The 14,104-nt window shown below is 42.9% G+C and overlaps 2 protein-coding genes across 2 annotated transcripts in view; both read left to right on the top strand.

Annotated features, from left to right (window-relative positions):
• Nucleotides 1–12,819, top strand: part of side-II (sidestep II) — a 69,856-nt gene extending 57,037 nt beyond the window's left edge. Inside the window, exons 13-20 of the mRNA XM_017181801.3 lie at nucleotides 2,855–2,966; nucleotides 3,109–3,190; nucleotides 4,101–4,242; nucleotides 5,779–5,960; nucleotides 6,895–7,082; nucleotides 7,173–7,281; nucleotides 7,905–8,191; nucleotides 11,146–12,819. Coding sequence (XP_017037290.1) covers nucleotides 2,855–2,966; nucleotides 3,109–3,190; nucleotides 4,101–4,242; nucleotides 5,779–5,960; nucleotides 6,895–7,082; nucleotides 7,173–7,281; nucleotides 7,905–8,191; nucleotides 11,146–11,799 — 1,756 coding nt within the window. The 3' untranslated portion in view covers nucleotides 11,800–12,819. The remainder of the gene's footprint in view (nucleotides 1–2,854; nucleotides 2,967–3,108; nucleotides 3,191–4,100; nucleotides 4,243–5,778; nucleotides 5,961–6,894; nucleotides 7,083–7,172; nucleotides 7,282–7,904; nucleotides 8,192–11,145) is intronic.
• LOC138927876 (bromodomain testis-specific protein-like) lies at nucleotides 187–2,323 on the top strand. The gene is made up of 3 exons (XM_070283199.1): nucleotides 187–352; nucleotides 428–2,110; nucleotides 2,170–2,323. Exons 2-3 carry the CDS (start codon nucleotides 443–445, stop codon nucleotides 2,200–2,202), a joined length of 1,701 nt encoding a protein of 566 aa, XP_070139300.1. The 5' UTR covers nucleotides 187–352; nucleotides 428–442; the 3' UTR covers nucleotides 2,203–2,323.
• Nucleotides 12,820–14,104: the final 1,285 nt, after the last annotated feature.

Here is a 14,104-nt window from a genome sequence, read left to right as displayed (position 1 = left end):
AAAAACAATAAGAAATAATATATAAGTATTAGAAAAGACAAAAATTCATAACATGATACATGATTCTTGTATCATGTTTCATAATAATCGATATTTTGGGGTATATAAGTCTTCGAGGTGAATGGCAAATGTTTGTGTAGCATCGAAAAAATTATATTTTCCATCAAGATTACCTCTGACATAAGCTTCAACGCAATTTTAGACGTCAAAACCTTTCATAAACATCAACGTGACATAAAAAATCACCTTTTGAGTCTCGACAAAGCAGAAAGCTTACTTTACTTCGGTTTTCCAAGCGAAAGGTTGTGTGCTGTGAATTATTAATTAAGCTAGTTAAAAAAAAGTGAGCTAAGTGAGTAAAAAGTGCTTTTATTTTTGTGTTTTTAACTTTTTTATTCTTTATTAATTTGTTGTGCTGACATTGCAGTCCAATGAAAAAAAAATGGCTCCTTTTAACAAATTAAAGGTGCCAGAGCCTCGCAGGACACCGGTGCTGCAACCGGTGAATGGAATTGTCCAGCCGCCGGTCTTTCCCCCACCGAATCGACCGGGTCGCAGAACTAACGTCATGGACGCCATCAAGAAAGTGCTGACTTCCATCTGGAGAACGCGTTGGGCATCCCCTTTCCTCAAGCCCGTGGATTCGAACGCCTTAGGTGTGCCCGACTATCACTTACTGATCAAGCGGCCAATGGACCTGGGCACAATCAAGAAGCGGCTGGCCAACAACTACTATTACCAGGCGAAGGAGGCTCTGGAGGACGTGAAGCTTGTCTTTGAGAACTGCTTGCTGTTCAACAAGGAAGGCACTGCGGTCCACAAGTCGGGCTTGGAGCTGAAGAAATGTTACCACAAACGCCTAGCCTCAATCGATTTAACCAACGAGGAGGAGGTGCCCGTGAAGGGGGGAAAGCGGAAGCAGGCAACACCTGCGGCGCCTCAGGCTCGGTCTAAAAATTCCTTTCCTGGTGTAACCTTTAATAATAACCCCATCCCTGTCTTATCGGCGATTTCGGTGCCTCCAACTTTGCGGAAAGCAATGCCACCGCCACTACCACCACCACAGTCGCCACACCCGCCGCCGCCACCGCCACCACCACCCCCACCGCCGCCGCCCCCGAAAATTTGCTATAAAAAGGTGGACAAGGATATCGAGCAGAGCTGCTGCAAAACGCTGCTGACCACAATGACGCACTGGCAGAATCGCAAAATCACTTGGCCCTTCAATCGCGCAGACCTACGAAATTTTTTCTCGGACAGTAAGCATGTCCCCGAAAGGGACTTGGATTGGTCCAAACTGGAGGAGCACCTCAACTCTGAGGAATTTGATAGTATGGATAGCTTCGTTGGCTTGATTCAGCAGATGTTTCAAGATGGTTTGCGCAGCTTCCCGGAAGAAGGACTGGTTAATTCGACCATGAAGGACACCAACTTGCTGTTTGATATCACGCTAGTAAAGATCAAGAAAGAGGTTAACGCTAGAAAGGAGTTGGCTCGGGTTACAGTGGCACAGGAGCTTAAGAAGCTGGAAGAGGAGGGACGCCGAAGTGGCAACAGAAATCCATATAAGATCCCACCAGCCCTGAGTGCCCCTAAAGCTCAAAAAATCGGAGCAGGTTCCCCTAAGATTTGCTATAAAGATTTAGACAGAAATATCGAGAAAAACTACTGTAAGGCGCTGCTACAGATTATGGTGGCTCCGAGAAACCGCCATATTACATGGCCCTTCAATCGCGCAGATCTCTGGGAGGAATTCTCAGACAGTTTTTATGTCCCCGAGAAGAGCCTTGATTGGTTCATACTGATAAAGCTGCTTGAATCGAATGATTTTGAGAGCATTGATAGCTTCGTTGCCTTGGTTCATCAGATGTTCCGAGATGGTTCGAGCAGCTTCCCGGAAGATGGACTCATTGGTTCAACCATGATGCAGGCCAGGTCGCTGTTTGAAAGCAAATTGGTAGAGATCAAGAAGCTGGTGGACAATAAAAAGGCATTGGCTCGTGTAGTGGTAGCTGAGGAGATGAAAAAACAGAGGGAAAAAGCTGTTAATCCTACTCTTCCGATTCCTGAAGTCAACCGTGGATGCCCCTATAAGGTAGATGCCGAAGACGTAAGTTCAAGTCATCAATAGCACTGATCACTGTGTATCACTATGGTTTTAATTTACAGGCAAGCAGCACCAGCAGCTCGGACTCCGATTAAGTTAATTCCATTGATCTATGTTGCAGAGGTCCTTGGAAATGAATGGATCAAATAACAATATCTCTAATTTAAATGTTTTTTTGTATGATGTAAATATTACGCGCATGTAAATAAAACCAATTTAAACTAAATGTAATACATTACATTAATATCAAACTTAACAATGTTGACATCGACTGCTTTCGCTTTAAAGTATCTCTCCTTCGGCCACCATATTTTCTGTCTCTCGTTGATTCATTTACCTTTCTCCCCTTGTCGATTTTTAAATGGATTTCTGTTTTTATTGATTTACGTTTATTTTTGCACTGCCAAGATGCGAAAGCGTCCGACCGAATATGCCAGAGATAATTAACCTTTTAAAAGGCTTCCAGTGTGCGAGTTGCTGTCTCAGGGACAGCAGGACTCCTTCCGCTACGGCCTCCGATCAGCGTGTGTGGGTGTGTCTGCGTTTAACCTTTAATATTTTAACGAGCTATTTTAAAAATGGAAAACTTCGCAAACATGCTTCACTCGCCGGCTCCTGCCCATGTCCTCTTGTCCCCGCGTTACCTGTCCTTTTTCACTGCTGTCGCTCCGACTGCCTCCTGCACACACACACTTCTGTCAAAATGTTAACGCAACTTACTCACACATGTGCCCGAACATTTTGCAGGACATTTCGCTGGAAATTCAACAACTCGGGCGAAACTCTGGACGTGGGAAGCGAGCGCTTCAGCGTGAACGGCAGCCGCAGCATTTTAAAGTACACACCGGTCACAGATCAGGTAAACACTCCGATTCGCGGCCGTCCTATATATATATCTACATATAGGATATATATAGTGTGTCCACAGTGGGGACCGAAGTCAGCTCCGGGCAATTAAGCAAGAGCCGCATTTTAAATAATAAATAAATATGTATTTGCAGGATTATGGCACACTGTCCTGCTGGGCATCCAACGAGGTGGGCACCCAGCAGCATCCCTGCCTCTTCCAAGTAGTGCTAGCCGGTAAGTGTCAGTGGGTATGGGAGGGGATTGGGAAGTTTTTGCCAACCAGAAAGAGCTTCAGTCTGAGCGGTTATGCAGAGCACAAAATGTGGAAAAAATTACAATTATCGAGACATTAAGGATTCCATTGTAAAGTTTTATTGTCAATGTTTTTGATATTTAAAGAATTTATTTTCTTACACAAATATGCTATAAAATCATAAGTAATTTGTGATCACATTTTACTACATTTTTAAAATTTTGTAATGCCAATTGAAGAAGCTAAAAAACTGGTTAGGAATACGCAAAAATCTGTCTTAAAAAAACAGAACTTCTCTATACTATAATACTTGTGATTGTCTCATAATCCAAGGTACTCTCTTAATAATGCTCTTCACCTTCATTAAGGAATTGTTCCATTCGAGTAAGGCTCCTTTATGTCAGGATAAATCCACGCATGAACGTAAACGAGATCCTTACGGGGCTTGCCTTGTCGTCGGTTGTGCTTGTCGTTGCTTCATTACGTGCAATTTGACCTTAACATGTTAATGCCGCATGCAAACACAGACACTGGGCCAGAACTCCACCTGGGGGCAAACATCCGGACGGTCAAACAGACAGACCACAGTTCCCATACCCAAAACCAGCAAAATCAGAGATGGTTTGTGCAGTTTGGGGGCGCTCCGAGGCAGCTCGAGGGACGAGACGGAACGGGAGGGAACGGATTCCATGCTGAAAAAGAACAAATGATCATGACTCCCCTTTTGTCTTTTCCTGGTTTCTGGTTACCGCTGCTGCTGCTTGTTAATTTCCTGCGTAACGGGGCCCAACATAAATCTGATTCCTCGATGGCGATATGTGGATGTGCCTGGGCGTGTGTGCGGACTGCAATCCCATTTGACTCCGATTTCAATTCTGATTCCGATGTCAGCCCTGCCGAACGCCGTCAGCAACTGTACCGTCTTTAACCGCACCGAGCTCAGTGTTGACATCCAGTGCATACCGGGCTATGACGGGGGCCTGCCGCAAATATTTGTGCTCGAAATGTTTTCAACACGCACCGGCATCACCAGGTAAGCATATTAATCAACTATAACTACAACTGCCAACGCCCATATCCGGGGCCAGTGGCCAGTGGTGGCCAGTGGCCCTCCCTGCACAGCCCCTGTTGGGTCTTGATTTAAGCCGCTTATGTCCGGTCCGGGGACCGTGAGCCCCCGCTTGACCCCGGGCTCTGATATGGGGCATATGTCAAACAAATGGCTCCATATCGTTTCAGGCATACACGATTCGCATTCATGTGTGTCCTTGGGCCTTAGCCCCCGGGAGGGTAATATACATTGACCATATACAAGGCTTTAATCAAATGAAGCACAGCGCTGGCTCCACAGCTAGGAACTTGTCATTCGAATTGGGTTTGTTTTGATTTGTAATCATTTTTGTGGGATGTTTTCTATATTTCTTTTAATTTTTTATATCGTCAGACTTACATTTGTTTTAAGTTCCTAAGAGATTTATAAACTCACCTAAGATTATTACCTGCTAAAGTAGTTAATGTATCCTGATTAGTATCAAAACCTATCCTTAGGATAGCACGGCTGTGCGTTTAGCTAAACACCTTTCCACCCCGAAACCACACCACCCGGCAGTATGTGTCTGGTTCTGACACCTCCCACAATGACATGAGTACCAGCATCATTTTATTCAATAATAGAGATAGTTCGGGCTCAGCAGGCACGCGATAGCAGTGGTTCCCGTAAGTGGGCTTCAAGTGCTTTCACCTCATAGGATATGTATAAAGCACTCCGTGCAGGTGTGTAATTAGGCGTGAAACAGCCAGCTCTTGGGCAGGAAATGTTTGTCTTTAAATGGGCCCTCAAGCCATTGAATTCATAGTGGGCATTAAACGTGTATAGGATGGTGTGTATGCACATGTTATGGAAATGGGAAATCAAATTCATATGCGCACATAACATTATGGGAGGGTCGCCTTTATTCCGTTTTATTTTCTTGCGCATAAATTTGTGCCAAATATTCGGGCTGAATATCTGAGCGGCAGCATCTAATAAATATTTCTTATTAAAAACAAAGACATCATCAAAACAAAGCAAAACAAAACACCGAAAAAAAGGGAAAAAGGAAAACATCAAACCCACATTGAGAAGCGGAAAACGCAACAAACATCGCCATCAATGTTCAAATGTTTGGCCAAAATAAATATAGACATCGAACCCTAATATTTCAGAACTTTTCAAGGAAAGGATTCCCGGGCAGACAAGTCAAAGCCGCATAGCCGAATTCGCCGGCAACGGCATCAAATTCAAATTGAGGTCATGATTGGAAAGAGCGCATATCTCAGGACGGGAAAAGTGCTTGGGGTTAGGAAAACATGCCAGCGAAAAACCCGTAAAAATGCCAATGGAAAGGGGCTGGGGCTGTGCCAGAAAGTATTTGTGGCATTGGCTTCTGTTCGGTCCGCACATTTGATTAAAGGCTTAATGCCGTCGATTTCCTGGCCATTTCGTTTGATTTAATTCGCAATCATCTTGGGCCTGACTGTCAATAACGCTGATGCTGATGCTGATACTGATGCTGATCCCTTTCCGCAGATTCAATTTGAGCAACGCCGAGGAGGCTCTCTTTTCGCTGGAGAACCTGGACACGCTGACCTCGATGATGGTACAGGAGAACAACTCGCTCCGGCTGCGCATCTACTCGTACAACCAGAAGGGACGCAGCGCCGCCTATCTCCTGCCCGACTTCATAATTGGCTCAACAGCTTACAAGACAGGTGAGTGGCACTACCAGCCGCCAAATGGCGTCGCCGAAAAACGGGCAATTCGCAGCCCTGATTGATGGATGATGGTCGGATGCTGAGGCTGGCTGTGCCTTTGACAAGCCGCTCGAGCGGCTCACTCTCTCATCAGATGGGGAATTATTTGGGCTTCTTTGGCCTATGATTTGCCTGCTTGCATTAATCCCATGCAGGAAATGGGCCTCGTTCTCTGTGCCTCTCCCTGTCTCTGTTCCTGTCCCTGTCCCGGCCTATGCCTGTGACACCTGACAGGTGAGCGAGCTCCTCCGCCAGTCATCTGCAGTGCTTACGCAATCAAAATGCCTGCCTGCAGCCGGCATCCATCATCCAAGGGCGTAAAATATGTGAAAAATTACTTTTTGACAAGCAAGACTTTGAACAGTGGGTCTTATAAATATTATTGCTCTTAAGTAAACCAAATATGTAATAATAAATGGAGTATCAAGTCTATATATAGCATTTTACATGTAAAAAGCTTAAAATCCAAATCAAATCTATTTCAAGAGCCTTTATTTCGGCTGCTGAAGGCTACTCCTTCCACTGTCTGCCCATCCAATTAATCATTAATCGTTTCCTACCCATGGCTTCCTTCCCCTTATAACTCTTGACATACATGCGCTCTCTGCTCTTCTCATTTTCATGTGAATTTTCTACGCTAAAAATAAAACCGTCAACTGCCGACAAATTTAACCGACGGAACCGAATGCCTTAACTACCACTCCCATCGGCAATCAATTTGATGCGTGGATATGTGCTATTGCGATGGCGTTTGCGATGGCGTTGTCATTCTCATTCTCGTTCTCGTTCCCGTTGGCGTTGGCGTTGCCTTTGATGACAATCTATCTAAAACACGATGATGATTTATGAACGGCGATTGTCAACCTGTAATTACGCGAATAACAACAAATAGACGACGATGTAACACTGACATTGTCGCCGGTGATTGTCGGCAGTGTCCTGACCATCATAATTATTGGTGTCGCCATCGCGATACGAATATTCGTGGTGACATTTGTGCACAATTTGCGGCGGAATCGTCATCATGGCGGAAAAGCCACCACCGCCGGAGTAACCGCACAGCCAGGCGATGTCTTCAAGGTGAGTTGGAATGGCGAGAGCTGGATATGGGATTTTCCATCCGAGCAATTAATGTACGTATTATTTTGTCGTTGAATGTTTTCCACGCAGGGCGGCAACTTGGAGAAGCCGCGATGGCAGCACACGGACATAAAAACGAAATCATCCGAGGATTTGGTTGAGGACGAACGTGATCCGGACGTAATACCATCGCAATATGGTAAGATTATAAACAGTTGATGGCGGCACACTTGCTTAAGTCATGGCTCAGGAGTGCTTAGCCAAGTTGATTCATTTACAGTTTTTACACCACTTTAATTAAATTGATGGTGTCTTAATTATAATTATATAATACAAAATATATCCTACATTTTGTGATGGTTTAGATATCCATCTCTTAAGTCATTGTCATTGTGTAGGGTATCCAGTAGTCGCTCAATTGTGGCTTTCATTTTTTTTTTAATGCCAGTCAAGTGAATCAAGTGTCCGCCACTCTGCTCTTTTTTAGTGTGCACTTCGGACATTAAACTTTAATCAAATTTTATGGCCACTTTTCTGACATTTACTTTCATGTGTCCCGCAATCGCAATGGCAATTCGCTTTCTGCACATCCGGCTTCTTTGTTCTTTGGCGACTCGCAATCGTAATCAATCTCATCAACACAACAACAATACGACCGTCGCCAAACCAAAATCGAAACAAACCCAACCAAACCGATCCAATCCAATCAACCAATGCAATTTCCCCTTAACCGTAAATATTTTAACGACGGAACCCGCCAATCTAACACTGCCCTCCCATGAATCGAACGTGGCTGCTCATCAATAAATTTCAATCAAGCAGTCGGCGGCAGCAGCGCCGGCAGCAGCGGCAGCAATGCCTCCAATGTGGGCAGCACCACCGCCGGCACCGCCACGGGCAGCAGCACCTCTACCGCAGTGGTGGCCCCCACGGCAGCAGCATCAGCAGCAGGAGGAGGAGCAGCGTCAGCATCAGCAGGAGCATCCACAGGAACTGGAGCGGGAGCGATAGCAGGAGCCACTGCCACGGATGTCCATCAGTTTGCAACAGTCGCATCAGCGGGTGGCGGAACTGCGGCAGGTGTTGCCAAGTGGTCACCCAATGGCAATGTGAGTATAAAACTATCCCTCAGGAATTACTAGCTTACCTTTACCTTTATAAGAGGGAAGTATTACATTAAGAACTAGTTAGACTTTATAAAATTGTTTTATAATCGTAGTTAAAAATTAAAAATAAAATCTCTTGACACGAAAATATAGGCATTAAATAATAAAATACCTAGCAACACTTTCTAAATATTGGAGAATTAGAACGTCTGATAGTTACTCGTTTTGGGCATTACAAATATTCATTATTTAATAATAAAAATATATATAATATTTAACTATATTTATCAACCAAATATAATATATAAATAATGAGCTAGTTAAACCTAAGAATAGTTTGCAAAATAATTAAAAGGTTTTCAATTTTTGTTGAATGGAAAGAAAGACAATGAAACGCTGCTTGCAATTGTCTTCGTAATGCAATTTGATTTGGTAAGCTTTGTTGCCAACGAACTAACGGTTCGTTGTCTGTGAGTGTGTCGTGTCCGCTGGAGAACCAGGTAGTCCAGATTGTCCATGAATCCTGGCTGGTTCAGCTGGACCGTTTAACGTCTGTCAGTTGTCAGTTGTGGTTCGTATTTACTGGGCCACTTCGCCCAGACTTCGTGAGTCTCGATGTCACTTTTGTCCTGGCAATCTGGCTGGTGCACTGAAAGCAATCAACTACTCAAATTGTCAAATTGCTAAGCAGGGGCCCGGGTAACCGGGTAGCCGGTGCCAGACTCCGGCTCCGGCACGGTGCCAGTCTCGGACTTCACAGTCAGAAGCCAAGAGCTCCCCGGACACCCGGCTGTATTAAAAAAAGCTTTTAAACTGTCACGGCTCCTTCGAATTTCCCACTCGTTCGTTGCCCACTCCTTGCCACACTGCCACTCAGGTTATAAATAAAAATCCATTGGCTAAATCAGAGGATAACGTGCTAGGAGCCGGGGGCTCTGGGGTAATTGTGAGATTTTTAAAACACAATATATCATATTGAGTGGGCGGTAATCAATCAATTTTGCCCGGCACTCGCATTGAGCACGAATCCGTGAATAAGTCTTGTCTAGCTACAGCAAATTTTTCGGTTGCTTTTCCAGCTGATGGATGGATGGAGTGGCTACAAGAGTGGCAACAGGTGTGGCGATGTGAGTTATGCACCTGATGTGCTCGCCAAAACCATAAAGGTTTTTAAATTTTATGATGAAATTCAATTTTTAAAAGATGAATTAATTGTGCAAAAACCATTCTAAAATCCGCCACCACTCCGATTTTATTTTAAAAATATTTTTTGTCCGACGACCATTCATTCGAGATTAGAGTGTCGACCGAAACACATTTATTTTCATTTCATTAAGTTCGCAATTAGAATTTATTTATGGGCTGGCCCCCGCCCTGGCAGGCATATGGCACATATGAATATTCAAATATATATGTGTATATATCTCTTTTATTCGTTGACAACGGTCGAGATCCCCGAAAGCCATTACCATAAGCTGTGCGAACGAGATTAGAGCCGGGAAATGGCCGTATGCATCGGCCATGACCAATTGACTGCCAGTCCGCGAATATATGTATATATATCACTAATCTGGCCAAAAACATTAGCCCACACCCGTTCCAGCCCGGACCGAACCAATTTGGAATGCAGAAAAAAGCCGAAACCGAAACAGAAGTAGCTGGGAAATCAGCGAACGCTGCGGTTTTCCACCCCCATGTTCCCCAATCGGCCTACGCCGCACTGCACACAGCCCCCCTGACCGATAACAAAGTATCCAAATCCCGAATCTGAATCAGAATCCGAATCCCAGCCCGAATCGGATCCGGAGTTAAACTAAAAGAGAATTTTTGTTTCATTCTGTAAATGGGATTTTCTGCGCAGATTTCAATTACATTTAAATTACCATTCCGGTCGGGGGCTTAAAATGCGGTCGGGCGGGCGAATCCTGATGCTGGGCAGCCGGCAATCGCAGCATAACTCAATTCGTTAATTAAATAATTTTAAATATTGCCAGCCATAACAGCCGAACATACCAGTTTGCAGCCCCTCTCACTCCGGCACCTGGAAATTGCGTCGAGATTTCAATTAGAATTTCATTTCGCTTTGCCTGCCTCCCAGAAAAATAAAATCGGAAAATAACAAAGAATTTTTCGTTGCATTTTAAGCGTTCTAACTGAAACACAAGAGTTTTAGCATAATCATCGAAGGTAATTGAATTACGGGGGGCCTAGAGAGGTCCATGGAACTCTAAATTCTAGAAATCTTGTATGCATTTTAATTTAATAATGACTGCCTATAATTAGTTATAGTTCATTTAAAATTTCGTATTAAATATGTAATTAAAAAGAAAGTGTTGAAAGTGTTGTTGTATATGGTATATATATTATATATATTAGGGAGTTGGAATGGCTTATTTGGTGAAAAACTAGTCTTAACTTTTTTATATGCCAAAGCAATAAAATGTTATTTCTTATTTTTAGTATTTTTAAATGGATTCTTATTATGTTGTATGCATTAAATTTATTTATTTTTTATTTATATCAATCATTTCACTTAATTCCATGATCATTCATTTAATGGATTTTCGTCAAATGTTTATCCTGCACAGAAAGGCTTAAAAAAAAAACAAATTAATTAATTATTTCATATTCACTCCTCAATGCAGGTTTTATTTATACAATATTATTATAGATGTACATTTGTCTTATGACTTATTTTCATATATATAAAAATAAGTGCCTGAACAGATAAAATTCAAAGTGAAAAGATTCCTTGCACTGGAAAACATAAAATATATATTATAATATATATAATAAAATATATAGAGTAGTTATAATATATATTTAATTATTGATAATAAATTTTAGTTATAATTATTAATTATTTTAATATTAATTAAAATCTATACTCTAATAAGTAGAAATAAAACTCTTTTTGACTTTGAGTGTACCTTGGATTTCCCTTCTCTCTTCTGCAGGTGGTGCCCCTGACGACGGCAATGCTGTCCAGCGAGGCGGCGAATGCGACTGTCACCTACAATCAAATCAACGCGCAGCGGGCACAGCTTCTGGCGGCTGTGGCGGCAGCGGGTGGCGGATGCAGCAGCACCGTCATCTCGCCCAGCAGCAGCATGCTGGGCAGCCTGGGCAGCAGGATGGGCATGGGAATGGGCGCGGTCGGATCGCCCACCTCGCTGTCTTCGACCGCCACTCTGGCGGCGCATCTGCAGCCGGCGCACAGCAGCGGGGTGGGCACACTGCCCCCGGGCCTGGGCAGTGGCGGGGGCTATATACTGAACGCCTACGCCAGTGGAAGGCTGCACCATCCGCCTGGAGCAGCGAGCGCCACCCTGAACAGGCACCACCACCAGCAGCATCAGCACCACCAGCAGCAGCAGCAGCATCAGCAGCTCCATCTGCCTCACCACCAGCAGCAGCACCACTCCGGCTCCAGCCTGCTGCTGGGCAGCACTGGCAGTGTCATGGGCGTCATGGGTGTGGCTAACAACGCGACCGCCACAACGACGGCCACCACTTCGTGCAACTCGTCGCAGGACCTGGACGATAATATCAACATAAATGCGATCAAGGACTGCCTGATGACGCAGCGAGTGCCCGAGAGCTGTGTCTAAGTCCGAAAGTCAGAAAGTCTGGCTGTAGGTGTAAGTATGGCATACAGGTCTCCGTTGGCGTTGGGAGACAAACACTGAACTAACATATTCCGTTTCGGCTAAAACACCATCTTCCCTTTAAGTTTCAACAATAAAATCATTTCGTTTATACATATCCTTCAACATTCAAGAATTTCAGTGTATGTTAAAACTAAAACAAGTCTGTTCTGTTCTTGTTAAGGTGCTGTGCATATATAATCTTAAGCCTAAGTGAAATCTGGAATATTAAGAACTAAGCATAACTGATCGGAAGCCGAGAAACCCTTCGGTTCAATAGCATATCCCTTGTTATATCAATAAACGATAGAATATTAAGCAAAATATCATAAAATATATGGTTTTGTAATGACTTTCTTTTCCAAAATGATTTCGCCCTGCCTTCCATAAATTACAACTAAAAAGTAAAGTGAACCTCGGTAAAAATATTTAAACAATGTAAAATCTGTCAAATAAAAACAGATGATTGGGTATTTGAAGATTTATCAAGAAACACAGTTAAACATACACCCTATTTTAAAGTAACTTCAAAAAGACTCGGACAAATTAGTAGCTAAATATTTGTAGCAAAAATATTATCGAAATAGGAAAGAAATATCATAGGAGTAATTGGTACTGTAAGTAAACGGTGTACATAATATTCGTGGATTGTGTAAAAAATCATGGTTTAACCCAAAGATCATTCTGTTACTGTATATAGACAACATACTTATGTAAATGTATCAAAGTTTATGTTTAAAATGCCGTTTTAACTGGCCAAAGGTCCTGCGTAGAGCTACAGTTTTTGAGCGAAATGCTCGGAAAGGAATGCTAGTTATAAGACACCCTAGATCATAGAAAATAAAAGAGTTTAAACTGTGCTAGGCTAGCAGCATTAAGCATAAATATCAATTAAAGCGTTAGCTAAGTTGGTGGAGAGATGTGACAAAAACAAAATTAAATACTCGGAGTATAAGCAAAAGCCGAAAAGTAAATATAGATGAACTACAAAAACCTTAGAGAGTTAATTAATTATTTTCCAACCCTCTGCGGTCCGCACTTATTTGTTTGGAATCCAATTCGCAACTTTGGACCAACTTTGTTGGTTTTAATTTGAATTTTCGCTTCTTTGCGGAATCTACTTTTGGACACATGTCCGAAATCCTATTCAGCCCTCACTTGGCCAATTTAAATCGTTCGTCGATCTGGCATGTGTGCAGTCCTGCTCGTCCTGCGGTCCGCATGCCAACCGCAATTCCCAACACCCGCAAGACAAACCGCAAGTGCCAAGCGAAAAAACTACTTAAAATTTCATATGCTCTCGCCCCGGGTTTTCCCCTCCACTGGACTTTTCTCCCCTCATTAGTAAATCAAATTTATACACGTCGCTGGACCATCCCCAAAACCCACTCGTCCACTCGAATGGTCAACCACATGAAACGTTGGATACAACTAGAATCGACAGCGTCCAGGGAGTAAGCAAAAAGAGAGCTTCATTCGGAATTTAAACAATTTCAAATGGATAAGAGAAACTAGTCGCTACTACACATATTTAAAATATAACTTTAGGTTACAGATCTAGGAGACAGGTTAGTAAATCTTGATTATACTCATATATCTAAATACCTTCTAGAAGAACATACAAATCAATAATTCTAATATTAGCTTGAAGGTGAACATGAAGCTTTTCCTGTGCCAAATAATAATTACGTAGTGTTTATTATTCACTAATTATAGAGCAAGAAAGGGACCCTCAAGTCAGGCAATAATAATAGTTTAATATGCAATTAAGTTATTGTTATTTTTAATTAAATACAACAGCAGTCTTTCCTTTCTAAGCTTACAAGACATTGCCTTCCAAACAACTTGAGTTCCTTCCAACAATTGATTCGTTTGCTTTCATGTCGCCTCCTAATAAATATCTCATCACACGTGCCAGAAACTACCCAGACCCAATACAATGGCTTGCAAAGAAAATGGGAAATAGAAAGAAAAAGAACAGAAAAGCCATAGACAAGTTGCCCCGAGGTCAGTAAATGTAAATAAAAGGAGTGCTCCATCGCAAATATAGAGTATATAGAAAGGCATCTAATAGAAAAAGCTAAGGAAAAATACTGTAACAAAATTATACGCGTGATTTATGCCTTTGTTGTTCGCCGGCCAGCCTGTCTGGGTAGCTCCATATTGATTTTTCCGCCCCAACTATGTGTGAAAATTAAATTCCCGTTTAGAGTTTTTCCCCCATTAGCGATTAGCTGCGCGCCTCGACTCCAGCCCGACGCGGAAACCA

The sequence above is a fragment of the Drosophila kikkawai genome, chromosome 2L, assembly GCF_030179895.1.
Source record: "Drosophila kikkawai strain 14028-0561.14 chromosome 2L, DkikHiC1v2, whole genome shotgun sequence".
NCBI classification, from domain to species: Eukaryota; Metazoa; Arthropoda; class Insecta; order Diptera; family Drosophilidae; genus Drosophila; species Drosophila kikkawai.
This window is presented reverse-complemented; position numbering and strand designations above follow the sequence as displayed.